Source organism: Fragaria vesca, linkage group LG4, assembly GCF_000184155.1.
Source record: "Fragaria vesca subsp. vesca linkage group LG4, FraVesHawaii_1.0, whole genome shotgun sequence".
In the NCBI taxonomy this organism is placed as follows: domain Eukaryota; kingdom Viridiplantae; phylum Streptophyta; class Magnoliopsida; order Rosales; family Rosaceae; genus Fragaria; species Fragaria vesca.
Window position 1 is genome coordinate 13,940,208 of NC_020494.1, and position 19,041 is coordinate 13,959,248.

Here is a 19,041-nt window from a genome sequence, read left to right on the forward strand (position 1 = left end):
TTATTGATGCGCACCAATCTTTCTATTGCGTCTTGGGGCTATGCAATACTTCCATGCGTCTTTACTATTCATCTACGACCTACCATCATTGAATATTTTTGTACTAAAGCTCGTGACTGTGTACCAGGATTGCAATCCTTGAGCTCAAACAAGATTGAAACGGATCTCCAATTCTTGAGCTCGGCTAGATATTATTTATAGGTGCCAAATCGCATTGCCACTACGTACAATGATGGCTCATTTGAGATGAATAAGTATTTAGGTTGGATATGAACCTCCACCTATAATCCGCATATGTAGAAACCTTGCCAGGCGATCTCTTTCACCGCTATATTGCGGATGGTCACTTTGATGAGACAATATTCCCGTCGTTAGGGGGAGATAAGAACACAAGTGTTCAAGTGGAACGACGTGAATTGTCGTGGTTTGTCCCCACTAAGTCTCATCTTGATCCCAAATGCTTAAAGTGTTAAAGTGACGAGATCACATGCTGCAAATATGTCTGCAATGATTGATGTCCTACAAAAGGACATGGTGCGACCAAAATGTGTTGGTCTTGACGCCATCACCATGGATGGTGATATAGTGACGGCATATAGTGGCAAAATTGGTGTCACAAGGCCGTGTGGCTCCCTAAAAAGAGAGAGGCCCTTAGGTTCGATACTTTCTCGCACTAGGAAGAAAGCGAGCTTGGCACAACCTAATCCATTGATTAGTGATACTCAAATCCGTCTCATGAAGTCTGAATTGTGATTATCGTTGGGGGACGCCTCAATGTCAAATCCAATTTATATAGAGATCTCTACAAGTATTACACTAGTGTACATGCGGACGTGGGATAATGAGTCTACTATAGAACCATCTTTCGTTGATGGATATCAACTTAGTTGATTGGCCTAACGGAAAGATGCGATCCAGCATTAACAAAGAGATAGGTCCTTGGGCAAGTGATGCCGACACTGCAAGCTAAACCCTATCAATTATACCTTTGTTAGATAGCGTAGTGAGAACAAGAGTTTAAACTCACCTTATGGCGCAAGGTCTCTCACTATCACGCACTGGGATCGACTACAATGAGATATGCTCTCGTAATGGATGTCATTGAACTCCACTACTTTGTCAGTTTGGTAGTTTCTGAATAACTGAACATGTAGCCTATGAATGTGGTCATAATAACATCTCTATGGGATTAATCTCTATGGGATTAGAGATATACATAAAGCTCTTAAACGGACTTCATTCATCTGAATCAAGTGGCTCCAAACCACAGGAGCATGCGTTTGCTAAATGTATTGAAACGCACATGGACTCTACTTGATTTGGAAGGGATATGGTGAATTATGCCTTTGCGTGTTCATTCCGAATTTACATGGATTCTTGATGGATCAAGAGATGCCAATATGTATCAACATCCGAAGAAAAAGATCTTGGGAAGACACGGTCTCGATAAGGCACTCGATGACTGTATTAATGATGATTTTCCATCAATCGGCTTAGGCGCTCCATAACTAGTGAGGCCTACATATACTCCCATGATTAGTCAAGATCTTTGCTCTAAAGAGAGATCCGTTGTTTTGTCTAAAGCAAGATGACAAATATGTGTTAAGAGATGGAGTTCCCATCTAAGTACAATAAGACGCATCAATGTACTCAACACAATACGAAAGGCTTGACATCTCATTCGCTATGAAAAGTTGTAAAGCTAAGTGTAGCTATGCGCCCACGCAACGCCAATGTAATGGCAGTAACTCCTTTTTCAATACTTAATGGTATGAAAGGTTGAGGCTTATTCTATCCCTACATAAGAAAGAAACATTAATAGCGAAATCAGAATCTGCCAAGTTTCGTAGGTCAACTTCCACGGGACCTACAGGAAACCTCACTCATTGGAAAATGGTGAAACTGATACCATTGGAAAGATCTATGTGTCTACTTTCCAGGGACACCAACCATTTGATCATACCTATCATATTGAGTGAGTTATGGCCGTTTTCGTAAAGTATGACGAATCTGTCCGAGAATCTGATTTTGGCAGAACAGTCAACTTCGACAGGACTTTGTGAATAGCTCCTGACGAAGCAAAATGTGTGTAATATATGGTTGGAAAGCTAAATGAGTCTAGTTTCCAAAACCGTTACAGTTTGTTCATATGTATTTCGTAAAGGAAGTTACGGCTGTTCTAGTAACTGAAGGTCATGCTGCGCGGAAATCTGATTTCTTACACGAACTTATGTTTTGAGTTCACAAGCGGCCTTCTCCTCAGGATCTAAGTGTAAAAGATCATTTGAGGACAATACGGAATGATTTAGTTAATCATTGCCTAATGCCACATTTGAAGACATGTTAAAGAGCATCGACATGCTAAGTTGTTGAAATTTCTGTGATTAGTAAGAATCAGGAAGAGCCCTATGATTGATGTAAAGATCAGGGGGAGGTGCAAACTTCAGGGGGAGGTGCAAACTTTAGGGGGAGTCTAGCACATACATACATGTCACTATCAAATGTGAAGGGTGCGTTGTACTCTTTTTCTCCTACGATCAAGGTTCAGTTTTTCTCCCACAGGGTTTTTGTGACTTGACGAGGTTTTTGACAAGGCAACAGATTAGCACCATCGGCATATCAGCACGCGGCACAAGGGGGAGTGTTCTAGGATATTCTGTATCTTTCTAGATATTCTTTATGTGTGTCTTGGCCTTATGCCAATAGGATATGTAGTTAGACTAGATGTATGTATTCATATCATTACCATATTGGTATTATGTAATTCCCTATATAAAATGCTCATATCAATAAATAAGATGATGATTCTCTTACTATCTCTTTATCTCTACACTTTATCCTTCATAATAATAATAATAATAATAATAATAATAATAATAATAAAGAAAAAAAAAAAGTGCTAAATCATCACTTCTATTCATTTATTTCAAGTTGCTGCTAACCCTACGTCTCGTCTGTTGGCCAATTTAAATTTTTTTTTTTTTGTAGAAATGAAATTGTTTCATTGATTATGCAACATTACAATAGAAATTCCAAAGCACTCTCTAACGGAGAGATGTTGCACCTAAGAATATAAAATTACATTGAGGTATGAAATTCATTACGTCTCGTTTGGTTCACGGAAAAGAAAATAATTTCTTTGTCTTTCTTATGGGAAGGGAAGAATGGAAATGAAATTTCTCAATATTTTGTCTTTCTTACGTTGTTAACTTTCTTTTATGATAATCGAGGTGACGTCAATTAATTAATGTAAAATTGAAAATTACATTGCAACATAGCTCACCGACCTGTAATCTTTGGCTACGTCATAAATGAGCCATAAAGGCAAAACCTTAACTTCGACCAAAGTAAACTAACCTTAGTCCATAAAATTATAAGTAACCAAAACCACGATGTTATCAAGGTAGATACCGGAGCAAGATAAACCCCTAGTTTGAACATGGAAAACCTAGGATTTCATTCTGGGATCACATTGATCATTCCAGAAGAGTTTGGGGACTGTTGATGTGATTATCTGCTGACAATAAATATTTTTGGTGGGTCTCATGCGGGACACGTCAGCACACAAACAGTGCGGTGATGAAAAATGGCCTCCGGTCTTTCGTTGGTAGCGAAAATGAAGTTTGGATACCACATTGGTAGTTATGTAAGTGTGGGTATCATTTTGATCGTGCCACAATAGTTTGGTGACCGGTGCTGAAATTTTCTATTCATTTGAATTGCAACAGTAGAACTTAGTGAGCAGCATATTTACAACACAATGGCAATTTTAGTAAAGATAAGACATTACAGTGAGTTGGGCAGAAACACGAGCAAAGGACACAAATAAGATCACCAAATTGCAACAATAAGACTTAGTGAGCACATATACATATGAAGTAGAAGTACTCAACACAGCGGCAGTTTTAGACCAGACAAGACACTGCCATGAGTTGCGCAGAAACAAGAGCAAACAGAAACGAGAGCAAAGGACACACAAATAAGATCACCAGAAACAAACTGTAACATTTCCGGGACGAGTATTAGACTTCAGACGACTTAATGTCAAACGACAGATGATAAATATTCAAGGGAACATCGAAGTTTTATGAAATAAAAACCATTGGTTGACACAAGATTTTTGGATGTCAAATGTCTGAAAACTTGAAACAAAAAACAAAAAAAATTATTTGACGGCAACTACTACATTATAAAAAATATTGTTGGGGGTTGAGGAAGACCATATGTCCATATCTGATGACCTTTCTAAATCAATTTCAATTCTATTATTAGCTAGGGTTGGGAGATATGCTGTTAGTAGTTGAGAATAGTACTGTTGGAGGCAGAGAGACCTTTCTGATATTAATTCCAATTCCTTCAATTGCTAGCTGTAACTGAGAGAAACTATTGTTGGCTAGATTGATGAGAGAAAATATTGTTGAGGGATGAGAAGTACCGTCTATTATTGGCTTCAGCATGGGCCTCTGCTTCTTTGTGAGCAATATGTTTTCATCATTCAAGATAGTACATATACCAATGACTAAAATATCTATTATATCCTCGATATTTTCATGAAATTTCTGTTTTATTCAAGCATCGATATTAATTTTCATATCTTTCCGATATTATATATTTAGTCTATTTTTGATCGAATATACAATTTTTATATATATTTTGATAAAATTTTCATCGATATTCGATATTTTCTCGATATATCCATCGAGATTTTCTTTTTCCGTACCAACAATATTTCCGTAATCGTCAATATTTTAGTCCTTGACATATACTATTTTGAAAATTTACTCACAGAACTAACAACATGAGTAAGTTCTCTATATAGATAGATTGAGATTTGAACACTATTTATCTGCCTTGCTAGAAACAGTCCTCTACTCATAATGTCTCCTGCATATGTGATTGAAGAGAAATGTAGAAAAAACAGCCTTTTTTATGACCTTGAATTGAATTATAACCAACATCTATAAAATAGTTGAATTCTAACCATTTAGTAATATCAAAAGGCATAATTACCCTAACTTTTATAAACTTCTTTCTTTTCCTTTTTGTTGTTGTTCACCACGTCTTGTTTGACGATCATGACTCCATCGACTTTGATTGGAACCCAGATTTCATATATGTTTTGTTGTTTTTGACTCGAGCTCTCTTACAATCAAGATTTCGGCAATCATTGGCGAGAGGCATATGGCATGGATTAAAGGATCTTTCATGTGATTTCGGTAAAGATTTAAGGGTACATACCAGATAATTCTTAATCGGCATGAAATTTCAAAGAAGGATTCATTGAGGTTAGAATTTTGTTCTACCTCTTTCAATCAAAGAAGGATTGGATTCATCCCAAACCAAAATTTCATGATTATAAATGGATCTTTCTTCTTTTTATTTTGTTTTTTTTACTACTTCCCAATACCCGGCTCAATCAAAGGTTTTTTTTTCTCTAACTAATATATAAGATGATGGCAAGCAAAACGTTGGTTTTGCAGAGAGCATGAATCACAGGTTGACAAATAAACGAAACAAAAAGATGATGAGATAGTTACAAGCAATGGGCCAATTGCTATGAATAGGATGCATAAATAGAAGCTTTGCTCCATAAAACTATGGAGGATCACAATAATGCAGATGATGGGGTGGTGGATCATATGCTACAAGATGTCATAAGTATAGCGATGGTTAATATCGAGTTCAACAAAGATGAGGCTGCAAGTCTGCAACAGTGCACTTAGGTTAACTAAGGCCACTGATGTCTTTTCCCCACTGCAAAAGGCCATTTTTCTTTCATTTTCAAAATTTAGGTTAAAAATCAATTCATGAACCAAATAATGGTTTTTTATCAAAATTTCTCGTGATTGAATCTGCTGATTTCGTCCAAAACAAAAAACAAAACAAAAAATCTGCTGATTCCATAGTATAACCACATCGAGCATTCAAGTAGCACCTAATTATAGACAAGCTTTTATTATGTGTCATAGGCATGCGTGCATACAGAGGCCTGCCGAAAAATTTATGAAGAATAATTATCCTCTGCACAACATAAAGCAAATTTCGTGGCTGATGCCACCCGTTCAATAGAACACCATATTTGGTCCAACCAGCTTTCCCTTCCAGCTCTTGAATTGGACCAGTTTGGTCCAGAGACCTCCTGTGTGTTTTCACTATTATCTGTACTATATTCAAAAGAAGAGTTCCAACCAACATTACCCTATAACTTAAGAAAAGTTAAAACTTAAGAAATTTAAGTTATAGTCACCCTTAGAGAAGTGTAATCAACTACCTTATTTGCATCCAAATTAGGATCCCATCTACAGAAGGTGTGCAAATTCTCATCCCTTTTCTCAGTTCCTAAATGTTGTAGTCATACTTGCAGGAAGCAAAGCTGATATGTATATCCGGGTATGAACGATAATCCTGAGGCCAATGGGAGAATGCAACTACTATACTTTTCCTCTATCTTACATTTCTTGTAAATAAGAGTTCTATGTTACAAATCAAAATTGTGGTGGAGTTGCAAAGACCACATCTAGTTTCCCTTAAATTCTCAATTAGAAAGAGCTTCGCAGCTCCTAAGTGAATCAAAAACAAAAATCGCACAACCTATATATCTCCCTTTCTACGCAACCTTCACTTGTCGCGCTTATGAAAACTTTCCGTTTTGATGAATTGGTGGTGACCTGCTGTGGGGGAAGACCTTTCTTCAATTCCAAACAGCCCTCTCCTGGTCCCGGAGCATTTGCCTGAGTTGTGACAGATACCTTAGCTAGTTAAGACAGTTTGGGAACAAGGCCATCGGTCATACTCCCTGCAACAGCCAATCAAAGGCGAATGCGGGTAGGACAGATAAAAACATCCATTACCAAGCATCGGATGCCTTTCCAACAAATTACTGACAACGGAGTTGGGAGGTGAAGCATGCCCATTTGAAACCGATTAATATGGAATCACATACGGCAAAGCACAAACATCAGCTGACTCTATCCGCAGAGCTTCTGACCAAACTTGTGCGGTCTCCTCATCCGGTGAAGATTCCACCTTGGGCTTCTTTGATTTGGTATCACTGCAACCAAATAACCAGTCTTGATCGTCATCAGACAATTCATTCATTTTTGGAACCGTATAAACCTCACTTAAAAATCTGGAATCTGGATGGGGCGGTCTCATTGATGCTTCAGCAATTGGATCAGCTTGTGCAGCTGTAGAAGGCGGCTTTGCAGGGGAAGCAGATGACGGTCTAGCTTCAGTAAAGCCATTCTTCTTACGTTCCTTACTGTCTATTTTAACACTGTTGGCTCCTCCCTGCTTATCTGAAACATATGGGATGGACGTTTGACAAGGCTCCAATGTCCTTCCATTTTGTGTCAATGGATGAGAGGAAGAAGAGGGTCGCAGCAATTTATTGGGCCTAATTTCATTGGCTGTAAGATCAGAAAAGGAAGCATCATTAGTCAGCTAGAAGAAACTTACCAAAATTTCAATCTGCTTCACAAAAGTGAGTCAAGAGCAGGGCCAGCTCACTGTTACCAAGTGAAATATAATGCCACTCGGGTCAAAAGGAAACAATGGATAACAGAATCTGATATTCGGTAAAAACAGTATACCTACAACCTTCAGTTGTAGGGAAACATGGCCAAGTTGTGTAAGACAACTATATAACATTGATTTGGCTGCAATGATGATACTTTACATCATGAAAAAACACTCACCATGCAAAACTCCATTTGTCTTTAAGTCCTTTCGTTTCTTCAGGTTTCCCTCAGCATCGGCAGTTTTGTTGCTGTCCTTCGGAGGTTGGGAGGGTTCGCTGTACTGGGAATCGATTGGAATCTCTTTATTGGTTTCTCTAGATTTGTCTGGTTCTGCATGCTTAGAACCGTTTGCTTTGTCTTCCTTTTTCTTCTCTTTATCTGGCTCTGCAGTCCTCGACGCATTTTTCTTCTTTGCTTTCTCCTCCTTCTTCTTCTCTTTATCTCTATCCTTATCTTTCCCCTGGGTTTTCTTCTCTCTATCTTTATCCTTACGCTTTTCCCCTCGTTTATCATCACCTTCCTTCTCTTTCGTCTTATCTTTTCCATCAGTCTTTCTTTCAACATTGCTCTCCAATGGTTTGGAAAGTCCTTGAACTTTGGCTTGAACCATTCCGCCAGGAACCTGAACCAGTCCGCCAGGGTTCTGCACCATTGCACTTCCACTAACCTGTGGTGCAACTCTGACTTCTTGCATATCAGGCTTTCGGATATCAACTCTCTTGTCCTTGCTAGTTTCCTTAACTTCGGCCAAAATGCCAGTTCCCTTGGCCATAAATCTGACCATCTCCTCATCTTTTTTGCGGTCTGAAATAGTAATCTTCTCAACGAACTGGTTCTTAATTCCTCTGGCCTCATCCTTAGTCTTCCTAGCCACCTCCACTGATACAGAATTCCTGTTCTCCGTAGGCAGGTGACTGTTCTGGCCAAGCTTTTCTGCCTGGTAACCTCCAAATTGGCTTCCTCTGGCCTCATCCTTGGTCTTCCGAGCCACCTCCACCAATATAGGATTCCTGCTCTCTGCAGGCAGGTGACTGTTCTGACCACGCTTTTCAGCCTGGTAACCTCCAACTTGGCTTCCTCTGGCCTCATCCTTAGTCTTCTTAGCCACCTCCACCGATACAGAATTCCTGTTCTCCGCAGGCAGGTGACTGTTCTGACCAAACTTTTCTGCCTTGTAACCTCCAACATGGCTAGCATCTCTCTTGTCTCTATCATCTTTATGAATGATTTTCTCTGTAACATGATTCTCAATTTTTCCTGGAAGCCTAGTTCCATCTGAAGTACCAGGTTTATCTTTGACTTTGTCTGTGTCTTTCTCCTTATCCTTCTTTTTGTCTCTGTTCTTTTCCTTCTTGTCTTTCTTTTCCCGATGTTTTCCATCACCTCTGTCTTTCTCACTTTTCTCTTTGTCCTTCTTGTCCTTTTTATGCTTCTTTTCTCTCTGCTTCTCCTATAAATTACAAACACATATAAGAAACAAAAGGACATACACTTGAAAAATTATTCAAGGTTCATATTTTTGACAAATAAATAAAAACTAAGAGCTTTCTCCGAAGAAAAGCCAGTAAGAAAGAACTATAACTAATTGAACATCAAAGTGAAAAATATTCCCTTCTTCAAGACAATATATAACCTAGTGATGTGACTCGAGTATTTGGAAATCCAAAATCAATAATCCTCCACCTTCCGAGAAGTAATGCTCTCCACAAACAATCCTTGTATTATTCCATAAATCCAAAAACAATGAAAAGAAAAAGAACAAAAGGTTGCATCTTTCACAAGAACAGAAAAATAATCAACTCCTGCGTTATATCCTTAGTTATAGCCATTAAGCAGTGTAAGTAACAGATTTACTAACATGTAAGTGTCATTCTAGTCCCTAAAACCATAATATTCTACCAGCACAACCTCAAAAGGATTTTGAATACATAACATTAATCCATAATGCATTTATAAAGGAAGCCTTAGGACTTAATTAGCAAAAAGACTATCAAAACAGGCACAGTGCAAAGTACTTAAAGACCATACCAGCTTCAAAATTTCCCTCTCCAAATCAAAGTGCACCTTTCAGAATGTAAAATCTAGTTGCATAAGAAGGTGCAGAATTGAGACATAAGAAGACAGTGCACCCCAAGAAAGCTCAAAACAAGCAAGTAAAAAAAAATATTATAAATAATTAAACTAATTAAGCGGACTATAACATTTCAAAACCAAGATGATCATACCATAACGCAAGACAAACCAAACCATCATCGGCAAGACATGTGTAAGACGGTGGAGAAGCATACCATAATGCAGTCAAACCCAAACCCCAGTTCCAGACAAGCAATTGAAAAATATCAAAATATCTTACAGTTCAAGGAGTACTGAATAGCAAAAGAAGGATCATCAGATAGCGATCATCAGTAAGAAGGAAGACACATGAGCCGAAGGAATTCAAATACATGAAGAGAAAACTCCATTTTGTGATAGACAACAAGCTATCCATAGTGCACAACAAAAATGATCTTACGGTTTTAAATCCAAGAGACATGAAGCACCGTAAACAGTTACAGTTATCGGCTCCACTCTTTGTAATATCCCCATCATACATAACAAGGAATCCAAATGCAATAAACGAAAGCATACACTTTACTAAGTGCATCGAAATTATTTTTTACCTTATTTAGATAACAAACAAATAAACGAAAGGTAAAGTCGAAAGCCTGGGCAGCATGCAAAGTGGACCCAAAATATATTTTCTTTCTTCATAGGTACGATAGGATACAAACTCATTAGTAATAAAATTTTATATAAATGACATCCACAGAACGGAGAAAACATGAAGGAAGCCACACAGCCAACAAGAAAATAAAAACACTAGACAACAACAGCTCTTGGATTTCTATAGAAAAAAAAGTATCCCTAAACTCTCATGAAACTGAAGCCCATGAGAAGGCTAATAATGAATCCTCTCCAAAACATTACTCAGCTCCCCCCTGCCATCTTAAGCTCTTCTGCTTCTTTCCATCCCAATCACTCAAGTAATAGCCAATATACCACATCTTTCCAACACCCAAATATTCTTCCTCAACAATAAACGTGTGCCTTCGACTCACATGACCTTATGAAACAGGTAACCCGAGGTCCAAAGCTTAGACAGTGTAAGAACATATCAGCTTCAACTTTGCACATCACTAGCCAATGAGGAGAAAGACAGAGATACGGACTTCTCCTCTGAAGCATATCACATGTATAAGTCTTCCCATGAACAATAATCATGCTAACACTCATACCTTAGGAGGTGCTTTGGCATTCCAAATCGCAGTAGATGGAGTAATTTGAGTAAGTGGAGGGTTGTCCATCAAGTGCTAGAGTAAGACTTGCAGGAAAAGCTCCCTATCGATTCCAGCACCTATCTTCTCCTATCTAACCTAGATGAGGTCAGCACCACACTACCTAATTTATCTAGTAACAAACGTAAGATCCTCAACTTCTTGATCATTCATGTTCCTCCAGAACCTAAAATCTTAAAAGAAGATAGCACTCATTCTAGTAATATAATTTTTTTTTTAATTGATAACAACAAGAAGAGGTTTAAGAGATCCATGCATTACAGAAGAAGATGAAGAAAAGTGAACCTGAGAACGTATCATTTAAGATGTTTGATGCCAGAGCACAAAACATTTAAGATGTTTGATGCCAGAGCTTCTCATAATTTATGAGATCAAGATATTAAGAGTCACAAAATAGAAGACCCAAATTACAGAGAGAACAGACATTTAGAGCATTCCAAAATTTGGTTTTCCAAAGTCAATTATAAGCATAAAAAGCGATGGCACCAGAAAAGGCAGAGCAAGCAAAATGTAAGTCAGATACCCCTTAATGTCAGAAGCTTAAAGGCTTAGTTGACATGATCAGTTCAGAGAACAATTCAGGACGAACAACAGGAAATTTAGAAGAATTAATAGAAAAAGAAAATCATAAATGTTTTACACTGCCTGCTATGATTCAAAGTTTCCAATAGCACATGTCTATTCTGAACTTCTGTTACCATCAATTTTCCTTTTATCTGCGAAAATTTAGTAGTTTATGCAAACATTGGTCATCAGAATAATGGTTTACCAGATAATTGGTTTATGCAAAAACTAATAGAGCTGTATTATCAATAACAGACGTATCTAACCATTTCCTTATTTCCAAACTTTTATAATTTGAGCTTAACATGGCTAACACCACATAACCATATTCAAACAAAAACATGAAATCATATATGACACTAAAGAGCCTTTGTGAAAACCATTCAAACTAACACCTCTCTTTTAATTTAATTTTATTCTCTATGTTTTTTTCAATGAACAAGGCAAAAAATTTAGTTGATTCTGGTAGAAAAGAGGCCACAGGTGTTGTCGTGGGGGTAGTTTGACTCATTAACTGGTGCAAAGCCCACAAAAACAATATTATGCTGTAAACCTAGGTGCAAGTACGTCAATATGTCCACTGCAATTAGATCCCTACAACCAGCTACTTAACAGTGTAGCATACATCATTGACCTGGTTGGTTAGCTAGTCTAATTGACATACTTAGAGGTTATGGGTTCAAATCTCATTGACATTGGAAGGGTGGGTGGGTTAAGGGATTTTAATAAAAATCTTTTGGGAAAAAAATAAAAACATACATCCTTCAGTGTGCAACAATAGCCTGAGTAGTGCATATAGATAAAAGGAACGAAAGAGACCACCCCCTGCCAATGTACCCCGTAAGCCAAAGTAAAATGATCAAATCCCTCCACTTCTACCCCCTAAATTTCAGAATTACCTATTTATTTGGGCCATCCACACACTACCACAAGCAAACCTGCCAGATAGTAAGAGGCTTTTGCTGATTTTTCCCTCAAAAATAAAATACTTCTCATCAATCATATACAAAATTCATCCTACATCACAACAGATTTCAATAATAGCATTAAAAAGGAAATAAAGGAACAAATGAGTATATAGTTTCAGCTTCCTTTTAGCACATGGTGCACCAGTTGACTCAGATCAAACCTCCTCTTTTAAACAATGAACCAGTATAAGCTCTACCATGAACAATACTGAAACTCCAGCCCAAGATATATACCTTACAAGGAACTTAAGCATCCGAAATCATGTGAGGAACAGATGACTATGATGAAAATTGATTTAACTGACACATAATTAGTACCAATCTAAAACTACTGCGTAAGAAGTAGCTTATACACTATAATCAATCTGATGGTCATGAATTATAAAGCAAAAATGTCCAGGTATTCCTTAGAAAGCACTTTTAACTATCAGGGACCAGTCAACATAAACGATATAGAAAATCAATCCACTGATCGCTTATTACTAGAAACCCCATGGCCAATTAGCTCCCCACCAAAAGCTGACAACTAGGTCTTAATTCCTATCATTCCTAACTTCAGCAAAGGTAACAAACATCCAAAATAGATGTACTCGATTAGAAATGACATATTCAGCAGATTTGCCCAACCTTCGATTGATTTCCCCAGCAACTAAATTATCACCTAAAATCTTTATCCTGGAATTTCAAAATTTAGCTACTCCTAAATTACAGCACCGAGCAAACAATCTTCATACAGAACACTAAGTTCACACAATCTTTACAGCACCGAGTAAATCTACTTTGTGTTTAATTGAAAGATTCACAAAGTTCAAGCAAAACTTTTAGTGTCCGATGTAAATGATTGAGCCATAATAATTCGGTGCGGAATGCAATTATATTCATATGCGTGCCCCTAATGAATGATTATTTCTTTTCCCTTTTTTCGTTTTCAATTGCTAAAGTTATCAGTAACGAATGCTATGCCAATTAAGAGATATAAATGCATACAAGGAAAGCAGATTAACCTTTTTTAGCACGTCCACATCATCTGTCCTAGCTTTTTTCTCATATCCTGGTGGTGGAAATGGAAAGCAGCGCGACATTGCAGACTCACACAATACAAGAAACCAGTGCCTTCCCGAGAAGAAAGTTCCAGAATTATGTTCGAGTAGCACTGTTCCAGGAAGGGAACGAACCAGCAACTATGCTCCTGTCCATGCACCATGCCCCCACATTCATACCCAGTATCAAAACTCCTCTTTCAATCCAATACACACTGAAACCAAAACCAAGCCTTGATCCTTTTTCAAGTTGGGCAAAGCAGACACTACCGAAATTAACTAAGGCTCATCAAAACAATCAACTCAACCAAAACTGCGAAGCTACACTGAACTAAAACGCAGCAAAACCTTGATAAATTAACAGCTCCAACAGCTCTTTTAGGCCAAGAATCTTGCTCCAACTAAGTTAACCCGAACAAACACACTGAGTAACCAAATTGGTCCACTCCAATCTAATCCTCTGTGTTGCCTGGTGTGCCACTGCAATCACAATCAGCTCCTCCTTGCAAGCAAAACCCAACACCAAATTCATCCCCAGCCGAAGATCAGGCTCGTCTTAAGTAGCAAAAACCCGGAAATCCTTGTCCTCTGAAACACCGATTCGGCAAGTCTCTGATCACTCATGTAATATGCAATCTTGTTCCATGCTCAGAAAACCCAATGCTTCCCATAACTCCTAGGCAATAATCTCAGAGTTGGTATGCCAAATCCAGAGCTCCATTTCCGGTAAAGATCGAGCTCATGCGGGCTAGGGCTCCCGAATCTGTGGGTCTGATCAAACCCTAATTTAGTCCAACAGGAGCAGAATTGAATTGAAGGAGAGTCCCCCAAGTTATGATCCAACGAAAACCCTAACAATCCAGCAAACACAAAAGATGCTGAGCATAGTTCTCAAAACCCTAATCCCACACTCCTCAAAAACACAAAAAATCAAAGAAAAATCGAAATTCGAAGAAAAAAGGAAAACTTTTTAATGGGATTTTAATCTTTTATGGGAGTCAATTGGGTGATTGATCAAAAGGTGTAAAATTGAGTTGTGGGCATTGGAGAATTTGACCAGAGGGAGATTACCTTGTCCACTACAAAGAGGGCAATGTAGGATGACAAAGGAGATCTCTCTCTCTTTCTCCTTCTCTTTGTCTTTCTCTGTAATAAAAAGAGAGAGAGAAGGGGGATAGCACAGAAATGAATATGGGGGGATTAGATAGATAGATAGATAAAGCTGATTCTGGATTCTTCTTCTTGGTTTTCTATGTGTGGGTTTCTTGCTCTGAGCCTCCTCTTCCTCCTTCTACTGCAATTTCTATGATTGCTCTCTTGAGTCTGTCTGAGGCTCTCTATGTGTCTGAAGGGGTATTTTGTTCGTGTGTTGTGTTCCAGTAGAGAGGCTTTTGTGCTCTTTTGGTGTTCGGAACTTACACGCGATAGAATTGAGAGATTGGAAAGAAACGAAGAAAGAAAGATAGCAAGGAAGGTTCAAAGCCCATGTTAGATTTGTGAGAGGGGGGCACTAGAGTAGATAGACAAAGAAAGATAGAAATTTTGCATTCTATATTTCTACCTCCCATCAAAATTATTGACCAAAAAAAACCTCCCATCAAAATCAATACCCACGCTCTCGATGTGGTGTTTGTACTCTAATTTCTGTTGTTAGATGTATCCGGTAAAATATTAAGTAAACTCAGCAAAATAAATTTTATTAAAAAGACAATTTTATCCTCATCTGAAATGACATTTGAAATCATTATTATTAAGATAATAACAAAAGAAACCTAAAGTTTTAAAATTCTTTTAGTTAATAATTTATGGGCGAGCTTCCAATGAGGACCTTATAATGAGGACCAAGTGAGGACTTTCAAATGAACGGTTGGATCAAGGTTTTGATTTTTAATTGATAAACACATTCTTGCCAATGAATAGCACCCCACTTTCTATGGTTGATCGGTGTGAAATTTCTCTTGGTTTTGTCAATACAAATCACTTTGTCCAAGTCTATACATATTTGCTATTAAGCATTTACTATATACTTTTGTTTGATAAATGTTATTAACTGGGCATCTTCTTCTCTTATGTTATAGGTTCATCTGAAGCCATTTCATCTTATGCCACCTATTGTCGATGGTTGGTTCAAGCATTTTTCTCTACTTCTCGCAAACGGATGGCTACCTCCTTATAGTGATCGCCTTCATGCTTTGGTACCACGATAAGTATTCTGAAGTGCAGTCATATGAAAACTTAACTGGAGTACTTCGGTTGGCATCAACCAACACATGATCTCGCCATCGTTGCCACAACCCATCAAAGTACTAGTACACAACCTTGTATGATTTGGAATCAGAAACTCATCGAACACGAGAAGGGGTATATGGATTGCGAGGAATCATTTGAACAAGTTATATTACTAGCTATCTTGATAAGTAAGTGACATAAGGTTATTGTGTTATTGACTACTTGGTATTATCTCTACCGGAAACGATTTTCATGATATACATTTGACGAACAAACTTTAATTTCGTTTGGTTGGATTAAGTTATTGATTTGGATATGAGATCTAATTGTATCTCAATTATGTGGGTGTTAACCAACGTAACGGAAGTAACAACTTAGAACTTTTTATTTTATTTACATAATCCTTTTAGGCAAGTAAACACATCATAAAATGCTTGTCCATTGATCTAGAGAATATTTGACACTAATAAAATGTAGCAATATACATGTATATATTGTACTTTGAAGAATTGAGTATGAAGCCACGTAAAATAGATTAATCAAGTAGTTGGTAAGCTGTGGCATGTTGATAAGTTATTATAATGTTGTAAAGGTTATGGATTCTATTCTCACTGTCATCTCTACTACAATAAAGCCGAGCGTTTAGAAATTCAACAAAATGTGTTATGTCAATATTACCTTTATAAAGTTAACTGAGATCTTAGAATTCATGGTAACTATAGTAAAAAGTAAAACAAACAAAAAATAAAAACAAATAGCAAAGAAATAATTATGAAAGATAAACGTAGAGAGATAGCGAGAGTATAAGATTGAAAAACTGCAATTCCACTTAAGAAAATAGATAACCGTAAGTCACTACTCCTTAATTTTAGATGATTTTGTGACACCGTGCATCTAATAGATGCACGGGTAAAGGCTAGCATATAAGAATTGGGTGGACAAAGTAACTTCATCAAAACTCTCTTCGCTACAATGAGATTTCACAAGCACCTTGAAACTTTAAGATTTTTAGTGACATACTGAGCTCATTCCTTGTATCTTTGGTGGTTATTAGATGGAGCTAGCATATAGGGGACTTGCCTCTCTATCCTCTCGGTGTTCTTGCTTATTGGGGGCAATGTTGCTTGACTACTTGAGGCTTTCTCAAAAATCGTCTAGAACTATTTTGTGTTTTTGACCCAAATCAACCATTTTCATGCAAGGAAATTATGACTTTAGGCTTAAGTTATTGACATCAGTCTTTGCTCGACTAGGAAAGGAAAGAGAATAAGTCTCATAGACCCTAAAACTCATAATTGTTCAAGAAATACAATACAATTGGATTGAGATCTAAGTTTAATAGTTTTGTTTTTGTCTGAATGATTTCTTTATACATGAAATTTTATGTACTCTTTCATTTACAAGACCATCTCTTTTTACCATTTGGAAAAATGAGTTACGATGTGTACTATTGTTCGAGTGTTCGACAAAATGCTTACTACACTAAATATTTTTGATAAAGTGATTGACTGAAAGAAAGAATGAAAAACTTAAAAATATCGGCATTTCGAGCAGACTGCAGACCTTGTGCGTGTTGGCAGAGCACGCGCTATGAAAAGGGGTGGGGCTGTGAAATTAGCCCGACTTGTATCACACAAGCACATGCGAGTTGGTTCTCCTCCTCACCACGGGAGCAAATTTGCTCCCCACCCTAACTTCCCCACTTTACTCCCCACCCACTTAAATGAATAACACGTGTATCTCACTCAAAAATGGTCTCACTCTCCCGGCCAACTCCATTTTTTCTTCTTCTTCTTCACAACTCTCTGTAACTCCCAGCCCTACCTCCAACTCCCCCTCCTCCACATTCAACCCTCCCCAACCCCCACCCAAGCCCTCTCTTCCGACTCCCTCCGCCTCTCTGTCCTCCACTCCCACCGCCGCCTCCCCCGTCGTCTCCGGCGCCTCCACAGGCTCCGGCCAGTACTTCGTCCACCTTCTCCTCGGCTCCCCTCCGCAGCCCCTCCTCCTGGTCGTCGACACAGGCAGCGACCTCGTCTGGCTTCGCTGCTCTGCCAGCAAATCCTGCTCCCGCCGCCTCCCCGGCTCCGCCTTTCTCGCCCGCCACTCCTCCACATTCTCCTCCTTCCGAGTGCTTCCGCCTCCGTTGCCAAAAGTGCGGTGGTTCATGCTGGCGACATTGGTGGTGGGTTTTTTTTTTTGGCTGAGGTTGGTGATGGGTTTGTGGAGGTTGGAAGAGGGGTGTGGAAGAGGATGAGGTTGGGTTTAGGAGTGGAGGACAGAGAGGCGGAGGGAGTCGGAAGAGAGGGCTTGGGTGGGGGTTGGGGAGGGTTGAATGTGGAGGAGGGGGAGTTGGAGGTAGGGCTGGGAGTTGCAGAGAGTTGTGAAGAAGAAGAAGAAAAAAGGGAGTTGGCCGGGAGAGTGAGACCATTTTTGAGTGAGATACACGTGTTATTCATTTAAGTGGGTGGGGAGCAAAGTGGGGAAGTTAGGGTGGGGAGCAAATTTGCTCCCCCTCACCACTCTCTCTGGCTGCTGCTGCGTTACCAAGTGGCACCACCCCAACCTATCACACTCTCTATTTGTCCATACACGTGTCTCTTCATCACTCCCTCGAATGCTCTCCCTCGTATTTCCCCCTTTCTAACTCAGTCCTCTTGTACTAGTCCTCAGCTTTGGATTTCTTCTCTTCCTCTTTCCTCGGCTACCGCCTTCCAGCTTGATCTTTACGGGGACGGGTGTGCTCGAGGATTTTCTTTGTAATTTATTTCTTATCCATAAAAAAAAAATTAAAAAAAAACTTAGTCCTCAACGTTTTGTTTGCCAACTGATCTTCTCTCTTGCTTATGGAATTGGGAATGTCCTTTGTTTGGGAACTGGGTTTTGGTTTTTTAAGGGATTACAACCTAAGGTGGGGGATTCTGGGTTTTCCATTAGAGCAAGTCCAACAAATTCCCTAAATTCTTTGATTTTCTCTATTTTAGGGAATATGAGGTCATTTTTCACTCCAACAGCTTTCCTATCTCATTCTCTAAAATAGGGAAAGAGATGAAAGAGAAGCTTTGCTTCCCTATATTTACAAATTCCCTAAAAATATTTAGGGAAAGAAGAATTGAATGTTGCATATTGTTAAAGGCTCAAAGATAAGAAATAAAACATAATTTATTCTAAAAAATAAACTTTTATATTTTTATACTTATTATTATATTGTAATAAATGAAGATTGTTGTTGTAATAAATATTTGAATCTTTAAAATAGGGAAACTGTTGGATTTGATATACAAAATTTTTTAGAGATTTTGAGTTTTGCTTCCCTATTATGTAGAAAATATAAAGAAGCTGTTGAGGGAAGCAAAACTCAAAATCTCTAAAAATTTTCTACATA

At 38.3% G+C, this 19,041-nt stretch overlaps 1 protein-coding gene across 1 annotated transcript; it reads right to left on the reverse strand.

The window, feature by feature from the left end:
• Positions 1-5,971: 5,971 nt before the first annotated feature.
• On the reverse strand, positions 5,972-14,805 carry LOC101300527. The gene is made up of 4 exons (XM_004296925.1): positions 14,499-14,805; positions 13,392-14,278; positions 7,698-8,970; positions 5,972-7,409 (listed from the first exon to the last, which is right to left on the reverse strand). The coding sequence occupies exons 2-4, from the start codon at positions 13,467-13,469 to the stop codon at positions 6,925-6,927; spliced, it is 1,836 nt and encodes a 611-aa protein (XP_004296973.1). The 5' UTR covers positions 13,470-14,278; positions 14,499-14,805; the 3' UTR covers positions 5,972-6,924.
• Positions 14,806-19,041: the final 4,236 nt, after the last annotated feature.